Raw genomic sequence first — 13524 nt, 5'->3', positions numbered from 1 at the left:
ACCGGCACCCACCACTCACCGCATGAACAGGGTTGCACTGGTCGATGGGGTTCTTAAAATCCGTCCTTAACTCATCAAAGGCAATTATCTGAAACAGAAAACACAGAATCAAGATGTTAGTGTCAATACACCCCATCAAAAGCTTCCTCTGATTTGGTCCAAAATAACTCAGGAGGCGGGCGAAGTGTATCAATGACGTAAGATTGGCCAGGAGTCAATCACTGTCAAAGCTGCGAATTGGCACCTGGGGTTGACTGTACTCTCCTGTCTATGTCTGTGTGTGCTTAAAAATCCCCCAAAGGGAACGGGAGATGTTGTTTAAGGGTGGATACTTAAAACTAGCAGATAAATAAGTCCTGGAGACCTAACACAGTACAGTGATTACAGACAATAAAATCATATTATAAACGTTAAACTTGCTAAGAGACTAGATCTTAATTGTTCCCAGTACTTGAAGAAATGGTAACTATGTGATGGGATAGAGGCGTTAGCTAATGCTACAGTGGCAACCATATTGCAACATAAATGTAGCAAATCTCTATGCTGTACACCTTAAATGTACTCAGTGCTGTATGTCAAATATATCTCAATTTTTTAAATCCCCCAAATAAAGTTTTTTAAGTTTCCTGTGCTTCACAAAAATGTAGAGAAAACTCTGTTTCGATGAGAGTAGTTTGGGGTTTGGATAAAGGCGTACAAAAATTTAAAACGTCAAACCAGCACTTTCCATTTTCTCCTTCAGGAAAAAGCTGTTTACTTTTTATTTTTGTTTATTCTGGCAGAGACGCTGATTAGAAGTTAAATAGATAGAAGTCAGGCAAATGGGAGAAGAGAAAAAAATCAAGAAAGCAGAGTGGACAGGAATAGAAACAACCCAATCTCTAGCTGTCCACAGCCTGGATGACAGCTCCTGGACAGTCAAGGCGTCACACCTTGGTCCAGTGGACCTGGGTTCTTAAGGTCATTCTGGACAGAGACTCAGAGGTCCCCAGAGAGCAGCGGTTTCCCCCTTTGTCTGGAGGGGAGAATGTTGGAAGTGACCTTCTCTGGTCACAAAAGAGGCATGACCCAGGCACAGAAAGAACTAACTAGAGGTGAAGCTTCCTAATCCCGGCCACCTTGTCCCCCAGGTGTCCCCAGGGAGACTCAGTGACAGAACAAGGTGGTATTCAGACAGGAGAGTGTCCTCTCTTAGGGTGTGGACGTCTTAGGTCCTCTCCTGGGCTGCACACAAATGGACAAACCAACTCCCCCAGGAAGGCACATCCCAGGGGGCCCTGAACACTTGGCAGAATTGCTGAAACAATGAAGCTGCCACCCCACCCTCAACAGTCCCCGTTCCTGCAGCATGGAGGTGAAAGAAAGTACCAAGTGAGGGAAAACAACACGCTTCCCTCGAAAACGCAAGTATGCTTTTAGAGCGATCACATGTCATTCTGATTTCAATACTCTTGCAGAATTAGAGGAAAATTCTAGCACAAGTTGTATTAAATAAACACATTTCTATATCATCCCTCACCAGACAGTTCATTATCCAGCCTATACCTGAACCCTTTAGTAACAAGAAACTCACCACTTACTGAAGATGCTCTTTCCGTCCCTGGCTACCTCTAATTAATCATTATCTTCCTTTACTGAACTTACATATAACTCCCTAAGGTTTCCACCCACATGCTAAGCCAGGGTCAGCAAACTACAGCCTGCAGGCCAGATCTAGCCTGCCACCCACTTCTGTACAACCTGTGAGTTCACAATGGTTTTTACACCTTTAAAATAGTAGAAAAAAATCGAAAGAAGAATACTATTTTGTGGCATGTAAAAACCATATCATATTCAAATTTCAGTTTTCATCAATAAAGTTTCATTGGAACATAGACACAATGATTCTTTTATAGATGGTCTACATTCTTTTTTTTTTTTTTTTTTTTTTTTTTTTTTGGTGCTAGGCGGGCCTCTCACTGTTGTGGCCTCTCCCATTGCAGAGCACAGGCTCCGGACGAGCAGGCTCAGCGGCCATGGCCCACGGGCCCAGCCGCTCCGCGGCATGTGGGATCTTCCCAGACCAGGCCCAGGAGCGGCATGTGGGATCTTCCCAGACCAGGGCACGAACCCGTGTCCCCCGCATCGGCAGGCGGACTCTCAACCACTACGCCACCAGGGAAGCCCGATGGTCTACATTCTTACACTATGATGGCAGAGCTGAGTAGCTGCACAGACACCATATGGCCAGCAAAGCCCCAAATAGTTAGTATCTCACCCTTTACAAGAAAAAAAATTTGCCAACCCCTATTCTATTCTTTTATTTCTCCTCTAGAGTGGCAGTGTCCAATATGGTAGCCACATCCGGCTATTTTAATTTTAATTAGTTCAAATTCAATGTAAAATTCAGTTACTACACTTTAATTGCTCAAAGTCACATCTGTCTAGTAGCTATTAAACAGCACAGATATAAAACATTCCCATCATCCCAGAAAGTCCTATTGTACAGCACTGCTTTAGAGGCGCAGTGAGTCGTTGAATCACTCTTCCACAAGAAACCCCTTTAAGTATAGCCAGCTATGGTGAACCCAGCAAATCTTTCTTCTTCAGGCGAAATCTCTCCAACCTTTACTTGGATTAACTGGCACTAAGTTACCTCATCATTCTGATCGCCCTTCACTGACATTACAGGTTGTAAATGTCTTTGCTAAAACATGACTGTCAGAACTGAACACCGTGCTCAAGGTGAGGTCAGCTGGCTCCGAGAGTGAAAGCATCACTCCCCTCCGCTGTTCTGTAAACTATGCCTCTGTTAATGTAACCTGAGAGCACTAGCCTATTGGTAGCCATATCACATTCCTGGTTTCGTACTGAGCTTGCATTGCCTAAAAGCCCAGGTCTCTTTTATGTGCTTCAGTTTTTAACTAAGCCCACCTCATTCCAACATGCCCATTATTGGATTTGGGCACCTAAGAGCAGAAACTGACATTTATCCCTTTTAATTCCTCCCTATGGGTCTAATCTGTTGAGATATGATCTATCTCCCAACGACAAATCCTAATGGACATAATGTGCTCAACATCCACATTCACCGTGATCTAAGTACAGACAGAGCAGGACCAAGGGCAGAACCCAAAGCTCGCCACGCCTAGCTCCCAGGAGGCTGACATAAGCAATCTTTCGGCTCACTATTTACCTAATTATAAAGACAATTCATCATATTTTGATCCGGTCAACTGACAGTAGATCTCTGGATAGCATCAGAACCCCATAACTGTTGGTGCAGCCTATATAAGCTCCCCAAAGAGGCCAGGAGCTCATGGACAGAAGGCGTCAAGCCCTACGTCGTGGCCACGACTGAAGACACACTTGTGTAATTCCCGCCTCCAGCCCTGACCTGGGCCCGTGTCCCTGTCTAAGTGCCGGGACGTGGGTCTGGGCTGAAGGGAGCAAAGGCTGCCGGTGCTTAAAGCAGCAGGAGAGGAGCCACGGGGATTCCGAGTTGCCAAGTGCATCTGAGAGCGGGCAACCACTGCCCAACTCGGGTCCCGACTTGGAGGAGGGTGTGAAGAAAGGAAGGCCAGAGCACAGCTTACGCCTTTGAGCTCCATGAGATAACGGGTACTTTGTGGCTGTTTTCTGATGATGGCGACGGCGATGAGGATAAAGGCTTCCAGCATCCCTACCCCCGGTAACTACTCACTAAATGATCCTTCCATTCACTTGACAAACATTCAGTGAGCATCTTTCACACACAGGCGCTGACTGGGCTAGCCCCTGCAGGTACCAGAATCAACAAGTTACAGTTTCTGTCCTCACCAAGTTCCTGGGCTAGAAAGGAAGACAAGCAGGTAAACAAATCATTCTGCTACAATGCGGTAAGTGCTATATAAACAAGACGACTATAATAATATCTAATAATAATAATATCTAACAGTCAAAACACAGAACGGCTCTATCACCCCCCAAAATTCTCTCCTGTTGCTCCTTTGGAGCCAACCCTTCCCCCAACCCTAACACTAACCTCACCCCCACCCCCTACCCCAACCCGGCAACCATGAACCTCTTCTCCATCCCTATAGTCTTGTCTTTTCCAGAAAGTCATTTAAGCGCCATCACGCAGTATCTTGGCTTTTGAGCCTGGTTTTTGTTCACTCAAGGTAATGCATTTAAGATTCAGCCACATTGTTGCCTGTATCATCAGTTTGTTCCTTTTGGTTGCTGAGCGGTATTCCATCACAGAGATGAACCACAGTTTATTCACTCACCTGTTAAAGAACATGTGGGTTGTTTCCAGTTTTTTACAGTTATGAATAAAGCTGCTAGAAACACCTGCATAACAGTTTTCATCTAAATTTAAGTTTTCAATTTTCTTGGGCAAAGAGGAAATGGATCGCTGGTTCATGTGGTAAGTGTATGTTTATAAAAGAAATGGAGAAACTCTTTTCCAAAGTGGCTGTACCATTCTGTATGCACACCAGCAACATATGAGAGCCCCAGTCACTCCACGTCCTCACCAAAACTTAGTACTGTCAGTTTGGGTTTCTTTTATTTTAGCCATTTCAATGGGTGTGTAGAGGTATCTCATTATAATTTTAATTTGCGTTTCTCCAATGACTAACGATGTTGAGCATCTTCTCATGGGCTTAATGGCCATCTGTGTGTCTCCTTTGGTGAAGCGTGTGTTTAAATCATTTGCCTATTTTATTTTTTTAAATTTAGCTGTTTTCTTATTGATGATTTTTGAGACTTCTTTATACGTTCTGGATACAAGTCCTTTGTCAGTTATGCAAATTGCAAATTAAAAAAAATTTTTTAATTGAAGAATAGTTGATTTATAATCTTGTGTTAGTCTCTGGCGTACAGCAAAGTGACTCAAGCTGTATGTATATAGATATATTATTTTTCATATTCTTTTCCATTATGGTTTGTTACAAGATATTGAGTATAGTACAAGATATTGTGCTATACAGTAGGACCTTGTTGTTTATCTATTTTATATATAGTAGTGTGTATCTGCTAATCCCAAACTCCTAATTTATCCCCCCCCACCCCACTTTCCTCTTTGGTAACCACAAGTTTGTTTTCTATGTCTGTGAGTCTATTTCTGTTTTGTAAATAAGTTCATTTGTATCGTATGCAAATATTTTCTTCTATTCTGTATTTTGTCTTTTCATTCTTAACAGGATGTTTCTCAGAGCAAAAGTTTTTCATTTTAACATTTATCAGTTTATCCAATTTATCAGTTTTTCTTATATTGATCATACTTTTGGTGTTGGATCTAAGAACTCTTTCGGATCTAAGAACTCGTAAGGCCACAGAGATTTTCTCCTAGGTTTTTCTTCTAAAACCTAGGGTTTTCTTTATGGTTTAAACTAAAAATTCAATTTCTTTAATAGATTTAGGACTATCCGTTTATTTATTTCTTATTACATGAGCTTGGAGCGTTTGTGACCTTAAGGAACAGGCTGATTTCATCAAAGTTGTCAAATTTATAGGTCGAATTTATATTCAGGGCCACCATCACTGCTTGTTTCATTTTCCCTCATAGGGTATCTCCCCTCTTGGTTTTCTTGCTAAACTTTTGAGATGGAGGCTTGAGTGAGAACAGAAAAGGCTAGAAAAGGCAGCAGCCGAACAGTGGAAACAAAGCAAGAGAAACAGTTCTTCCACAAGCTGCATAACAGGGGTTCTAGTTAATCAGGTTGTCTATGACCTTGCCTGGGGCTGGGCTGTGCAGGAGATGATGTTCAAGAGGGAGAGAAGGTCAGATGCCAGGACCTAGCTGTGTACAGAGCCAGAGGCTCCAAGAGAGGCAGAGCCAGGGGCCGGGGAGTCCACAGAGAAGTCCAGAAAGGAAGGGAGCTCCAAGCAGAGAAACACACTCGATGAGAAGCTGTTTCTGTGAACCTTGAGCCCTGACCCTGCCACCACGAGTCTTGGGCTAACTCATCCCCAAAAGTCCTGACCCAAAACCTCCAGCTGCTCCCCAGCACCCCCGGCCCCAGAATCATGAATCAACAATTCACTGGTCTTTGGAAGAATTAATATTGTTAAAATGGCCTTACTACCCAAAGCAATCTACAGATTTTATGTGATCCCTATCAAAGTACCCATGATATTTTTCACAGAACTAGAACAAATAATCCTAAAATTTATATGGAAGCACAAAAGACCCAGAATTGCCAAAGCAATCCTGAGGAAAAAGAATTAAGCAGGAGGCATAATCCTCCCAACTTCAGACAATACTACAAAGCTATAGTAATGAAAACAGCATGGTACTGGCACAAAAACAGATATATGTATCAATGGAACAGAATAGAGAGGCCAGAAATAAATCCTCACACCTACAGTCAATTAATCTTCAACAAAGGAGGCAAGGATATACAATGGAGAAAAAACAGTCTCTTCAGCAAGTGGTGCTGGGGAAGCTGGACAGCTGCATGTAAATCAATGAAGTTAGAACACTGTCTCACACCACACACAAAAATAAAATAAACTCAAAATGGCTTAAAGTCTTAAATATAAGACATGAAACCATAAAATTCCTAGAAGAGAACAGAGGCAAAACATTCTCTGATGTAAACCATAGCAATGTTTTCTTAGGTCAGTCTCCTAAGGCAAAAGAAATAAAAACAAAAAAACAAAAAAGAGAGAGAGAGAGAGAGAGACCTAATCAAATCAAACTTATAAGCTTTTGCACAGCAAAGGAAACCATAAACCAAATGTTGTTGTTTTTTTGTTTTTTTGTGTGATACGCGGGCCTCTCACTATTGTGGCCTCTCCCGCTGCGGAGCACAGGCTCCGGACGCGCAGGCTCAGCGGCCATGGCTCACGGGCCCAGCCGCTCCGCGGCATGTGGGATCTTCCCGGACCAGGGCACGAACCCGTGTCTCCTGCATCGGCAGGTGGATTCTCAACCACTGCGCCACCAGGGAAGCCCACCATAAACCAAATGAAACGACAACCTACAGAATGCGAGAAAATATTTGCAAGTGAAACGACTGATGAGGGATTAATTTCCAAATTATACCAAGAGCTGATATAGCTCAATACAAAAAAAAAAAAAAATCAAAAACTGGGCAGGAGACCTAAATAGACATTCCTCCAAAGAAAACATACAGATGACATATAGGCACATGAAAAGATGCTCAACATCACTAATACTAGAGAAATGCAAATCAAAACTACAATGAGGTATTACCTCACACCAGTTAGAATGGCCATCGTGGAACTAGAAATTATCATACTAAGTGAAGTAAGTCAGACAGAGAAAGACAAATATCATATGACATCACTTATATGTGGAATCTAAAAGAATGATACAAATGGGCTTTTTTACAAAACTGAAATAGACTCACAGACATAGAAACAAATTTATGGTTACTAAAGGGGAAAGGGGGGACGGATAAATTAGGAGCTTGGGATTAACAGATACGCACTACTATATATAAAATAGATAAACAACAAGGTCCTACTGTTCAGCACAGGGAACTATATTCAATATCTTGTAATAATCTATAATGGAAGACAATCTAAAAAAGTGTATATAAATAAAACTGAATCACCTTGCTGTATACCAGAAACTAACACAACATTGTAAACCAACTATACTTCAATAAAAATTCACTGGTTAAACAAAGGTGCCGTGAGGGGTCTCACCAGGGATTAGAGCGCCTCCTGTGCAATGTCAGCCGGGTGTGGGTCAGTCCTAACTCTAGACAGCCTCCATCCCATCGGGCCTCATCCCGAGGTGGGGAGCAGCCTGGACCCACCTCAAGAGGCAGGGAATTACAGAAATCCTCTACAAAGCATCTCAAGAAGACTTCTTTCTTTAGGCCCACAGCGTTTGTAATTAGGAGATTAAAAGTTACCTTGCTTGTCTGAAACAGTTATTCTGCTAAAAATAACTATGCTCTACTATGAAAAAACCTTCCTGGAAGAGTAAGAATGAGAGAAAATTCAACCTCCATTAGCTAAGAAGTCCCCAGGGCTGCCCCATCACAGAGTTTAGCATTCGGAGAAGCCTCTTTTGTCTGGAACATTCTCTCCCCTGTGTTCGTTCCACAGTGTCCTCTGGTTTCTGAAAGATCTACACTGGTTGAAGCCTCACAATCTTGGATTTGTATCACATTATCTCACTGAAACATTCCATCTGCACAAGGACTCCGTGCACTGGATGTCCCTCTAGTGTACAGTTTGGGAAACCAAGCCCCAGGCAGAGCATTTGAATGAAGTACTGGCCATGGCACAGTGGGCGAGTAACAGCCTACACCAGGAACTGGGTTTCTGAATCCTGATCAGCTGATGCTCCATGTAGCACAGTGCGTTGTCTCCCTGTGAGTTGAAATCGTTAAAAGAAAGTGTTGAGTTATTAAAGATGCCCCAAAGACTCTTTCCTAGGCACCCACCACGTCCCTGGCACTGCTCTTGGCTCTGGAATACAGTGGTGAGCCAGAAGGTAAGGTCCCTGTGTTCACAGACAGGGGCAGGGGACAGAATCAATAAATAAACCAGAAAAAATATCTTAAAATGATAGGTTGCCTGAAAAAAGTATAATACAACAGGGTGATATGAAGACCTAGAATTGGAGGGTGGTCAAGGAAGGCCTCTTGGAGGAGGTGCCGTTTCGGGTGAGAGGCTGAATGACCAGGAGCTAGACATGGAAATTTCCAGAAGGTCGGCAGGGATGAGGTGCAGAAAGGCCACGGCAGCTGAAGCCCAGTGACAGAAAGAGACACTGGGAGGGGATGAGGCCAAGAGCGGGACTGGCCAAGAATCCCACCTGGGTGGGACTCCCTTAACCGGCTCCGCGAAGCAGACCTGTGAGCTCAGACCCCACTCAGCCCAACTGCTCTGCTGGTGATACGGCCTCTACGTTACTCGCAGAACTGAGTGCGTTTGCTGCTTGTGGCCTCACAATCCAACAAAGGGGTGTTACCGAGGGGGACGATGAGGAGACAGGTCGGTGTGTGTGAAAGCGGTGTCAGGTATGCACACTGAGGAGTGGGTGGTGGGACGACGGTCTTTGGGTCCTTTCTGCAAGGCCGCTAATTCACCCAAAAGAAAAGTCAGTGGTCAGAGGCAGTATGAGAAAAGACCAGGAATCCTGGCTAGTCAGACCCAGGAAGCCAGAGAATGATGTGGGGCTAACCCACCCCAGAGAACAATCGGACACTGGGAAAAGCTGTCCAAAGTCTTCTAACGAGAGGACACGTGGGGCCTGAGCCCCCCCCCAGGATTTCCGCCTACCGATCCATCTATCAACAGGGATAGCTCTGTCACCCAGGTGTGCATGCTGACTCCTATCTGCAGTAGGGCCACCTGGGCAGAACTTCTCTCTTGATTGCTCCATGTTATAGGTTGAATAGTGTTCCCCCCAGAAGTCACCTCAAACCACAGAATGTGGCCTTATTTGGAAATAGGGTCTCTGCAGATATAATCAGTTAAAATGAGATCATACTAGACTAGAGGCCCCCAATCCAGAGTCCTTATAAGACACAGAAAAGGACACACAGAAAAGGGGAGTGATGCAGCTACAAGCCAAGGAGCACCGAGGGTTCTCAGAACCGCCAGAAGCTGGAAGACACAGGGAAGGATCTTCCCTAGAGCTGTCAGAGGGCGTGGGGCCCTGCCTTGACTTCACACTTCCAGCTTCCAGAACTACGAGAGAATAAATTCCAATTAAGTCACCTAGTTTGTGGGAATTCGTTAAGGCAACCCTGGGAAACATATGGAGTCCACTTGCAAAATAGCTGAAACTGTTGCTGCTGTGACCTCAGGTGTTATCAGGAAAAAATGGCTTTTGGTGCCACCAGTGAAAGTTAGTGAAAGAAACAGACAGGAGGGTTTCCGACCCAAAATAAATACCTCCCCGGGGAAGCGGGCTTTTATGCTCACTAGAAGACTTCCTGTAAGTTCCCCAAAGCCATGCTAAGAATATACTTCTAATTTAGAAAGAAGTCAGCTTTTCACTTCCTCTCCATGTCTTGTCCCAACAAGAACAATTCCTTCAAACCACTGCCCCAAGCCTTGGGGCCTTTTTTGAGAGTCAGGAGTTCCACCGGATGCGAGAGAGACAGGGCACAGGAACAGCTTTATTGGCTGTAACACATGTGACTTAGGTTTAGTGTCGCTTTTATGTCTGACGCTGGAGCAGCTGAAGAGTCCTAAAGGTTCTGTTCACTGATTCTAAACTGCTACAGGCCACTGTTTGCTAAGCCACACCTGAACCCCCAAGAAGAAAGCTGCACGGACTCCACACTCATGGGTACCACGCATGTAGGCCCCACGTCCCCTTCCTCTCACCATCCCAGAGTGAGCCACCATTGGTCCCACGCCTCCCTGCATCACGACAGGTGCTGCCTTGTTAGAGGGAAGAGCCCTGCACCAGGAGGAGGGCTCGGTGGGGGGTCTTTACTCTGCAGGGACTCGCTGTGTAACCTTGGGCTTGTCTTGTCACTTTTCCAGGCTGTGGTTTCCTTACCCACAAAACGGGAATAATAACTCTCCCTACCTCAACTGGTTGCCACGTGAAATGAGGTGCCGGAGACCACAGTGTCAGAGCAGGAGAAATAAAGATGGTGTTGGATGAGGAATGAACTGCCATTATGTAAAAGGCTCCACATGGCAGAATGGTTAGCATGTGCCTGTGAGTCAGCAACTCTCAGTTCAAATCCAAACTCCACCTCATCTGAGTGACTGCGGGCAAACTGTTTAACCTCTCCAACCTCAGTGTCCTCAAATATAACGAGGAGACAGTAAGGGTTCCTACGTCCTACTGTGGCTGTGAGGAGCAAATGAAATAATGTCCATAAAGCACTGGGCGCAATGCCTAGGACACAGCAACAATAAATATTCATCACCACTCTCACTGCTGTAGTTATTACCACCGTACAGATGTTCGAGCCCCACCTCCCTGATTTTGAGCACAGTCATTAGCATCACGCAGTCTGGATCCAGGAGAACCCAGGCACTTTAGGGAAGGAGGATGTAGGTAGGAGCCAAGGGCAGAGCTGCTCTGAGGACACGCGTGGGTGAGAAAGCGCTAGGGCCCATCCTGTCACGGGTGGGAGACTGAGCACTGGGGTGCCGGGAAGGAGGCTGAGATCTGCAGGTGAGCTGGGAAAGGAGGCATCAGCTGCCCCCAGACCAGCCCCTAGACCTGAATGATGAGTACAAATCGGGGAACACAGGACACAGCCTATTTGCCACTGCCTGTGCCAGAATTTGCAGACACAGGTGGTTCTGACGTTGCTTCCCTGGTCCCCATCTAGTTAACAGAAAACAAAGACACACACACACCCCCACCCCCGCAGAGCCAGGCACATCTGGGATGGGAGGCAAGAGAGCAGGACGCCAGGCAGGCCCAGCGGACTTTCTCCTGCTGACACTCAGCAGGGCAGTCGCCAGCTCCAGCCAGCAGACATCCCGGTCAGGGTGAAATCCAGAGGGCAGGAGGGGATGAGAAGGCCCCCCACCTTCTGCTGACTTGTGGTGGGCAAGGCAGCCCCTCTGAAGAACACATGCAGTGAGGCAGGGGTGGGAGTGTAATAGGGAAGAACAAATCTAACTCCATATTGGATCTGTTTGTTGTACTTTGACCTTTGTATTCTATTGCTTTTTCTGCAAGAATATTGCCTATAGGCTGAAATACACAGGACAGCCCATTCTCAAGGCTCTGAACTTTAAAGGTGTAACACTTTTCCACTCACACAGAGAGAAAAAGTTGCAGAACAGAGAATAACGTTTGTCTTGTTGGAGGTTTACAGGACCATCACGACCTATAGACACCTATAGGGACAGCTGCAAAAACAAAGGATTCTGACACCAAGAAGTCTGCAACAACCAACAACTTTTAGTATCTAAGAAGCCTGAATTCTAACGTGGGTAAGAGGGTTCTTTGGGACACTAGTCCACCATCTTCTCAGTCCGCTGGCTTTCCAAATAAAGTCACTATTCCTTGTCCCAACAATTCGCCTCTCGGTTTATTGACCTGTCTTGTGGTGAGCAGGATGAGCTTGGACTCGCTAACAGGAGGAGGGCAACAGCAGGCAGCATTCTGGGGTCTTCCGGGTCCCACGCAATCAGGCCACAGCTCTCTGCTCCTCCCAGCCCCCAACTCAGCCAGCACCCGCAGCGCCACAGCCCACCACGTGAAGCAAGTCGCAAACCACAGAGTGTTCTAAGTAACTAGGGCCAGCCCCAGTTCCTACCTCCTGCCTCCTACCAAGTTGGTGTTTGCTCTGCCATCCTTGGTTCTCAGACGTGAGGTTTCAGGAGGAATTTCTGGCTTGAAGGGTTCGGGGACCCTCCAGACACCCTTTGGGGTCTTGGCCGTCAGCCTCCCACATGGCTCTTGGAATTCCTCCTCCTTCTGGTTCCAGCGTCCTCTGCTCCTTGGGGAAAGCAAACGCCTCCTCCAGCCCCCAGGCCTGGAGCACTCCACAGCCAGCGGGCCCAAGCTCTGGGGGGAGTGCACACCCAAGGGTGAGTGTGAACATGCATCAGTGAGGTCCCCACACCCCAAAGAATCTCCCAGGAAGAGCCATCATTAGTCATTCTTAAAAAATACCTACTAGGATCTGCCATTTGCCAGGCACTGTGGTAAGAACTGGAGATACTACAAAAAGAAAGGCAGACAGGCACTGGGCTCTACGAGTGACCAAGGCTCTCTCCTTGACCAGGCTTTTCTGAGCCCTCTTCTCAACTAGGCTTCAGTCCTGGGCTCCGTGTCCATCCTTGCAGTCTAGTTCTAGCAAGAATCCTGCTAAGTTGGTTTGGAGAGAATCCCCACTCTTGATATCTGATCACTGTGGTCTGTCTTCAGCAAGAATCCTATTAAGTCCGTGTAGTAAAAGTCCCCCCGCCCTTGATATCACCTCTTAGTGATTTTCCATCACCAACCCCTTCACCCTGCTCCTTGGCTACAAATCCCTGTTGTCCTTGTATTCAGGATTAAGCCCAATCTCTCTCCCCTATTGCAATAGCCCTGAATAAAGTCTTCCTTGCCACTTTAACAAGTGCCAGAACAATTTTTTTCTGTAACACCAACTTCTATTTAGTCTCTTGTGTTAACTCTGAAAAAGCAACAGCCTCTGGGAGCAGCAGCCTATTAAGCAAGACATAGATTTTTCCAAATATAAGTGTGAACTCTTTAATCAAATTGAAGGTGGAATGTGTATAAAGGGAGGCAGAACTCCAAGCTCTGGGCCAGAACTTAAGTTTTTTAAAGTTGTTGGTGGTTGAGTTGCTTCTTTTGGTTTGAGATCCTCAGGAGCAGAGGGTGAATTAACCATACTCCTTGGTTCATGACACATTATCACCATGGGTCTGAGCAAGGCCCTCTCTTTCTTTATTTACTCATCTATTCATTTCCTTTTCTCCCATTAGCCCTTTCCCTCCATCATAGGTGATTATTGGTTTATGTTTAATGTGTACCTTTCTCTTCGCTGTGTTCTTCCAAAATGTGCATGTTTGTGTGCATATATTTTTTTAATAAATTTATTTATTTGGCTGCGTTGGGTCTTCATTGCTGCATGTTGG

At 45.5% G+C, this 13524-nt stretch overlaps 1 protein-coding gene across 3 annotated transcripts in view; it reads right to left on the bottom strand.

The window, feature by feature from the left end:
- CNIH3 (cornichon family AMPA receptor auxiliary protein 3) overlaps window positions 1–13524 on the bottom strand; it is a 288908-nt gene that overhangs the window by 72318 nt on the left and 203066 nt on the right. For all 3 annotated transcript variants that reach the window (XM_067028443.1, XM_067028436.1, XM_059069520.2), the window contains one exon: window positions 20–88. In XM_067028443.1, coding sequence (XP_066884544.1) covers window positions 20–88 — 69 coding nt within the window. The remainder of the gene's footprint in view (window positions 1–19; window positions 89–13524) is intronic.

This window comes from Kogia breviceps, chromosome 1 (assembly GCF_026419965.1).
Source record: "Kogia breviceps isolate mKogBre1 chromosome 1, mKogBre1 haplotype 1, whole genome shotgun sequence".
Taxonomy (NCBI): domain Eukaryota; kingdom Metazoa; phylum Chordata; class Mammalia; order Artiodactyla; family Physeteridae; genus Kogia; species Kogia breviceps.
The sequence above is the reverse complement of the archived record's forward strand: the minus strand, read 5'-3'. Positions and strand labels throughout refer to the sequence as shown.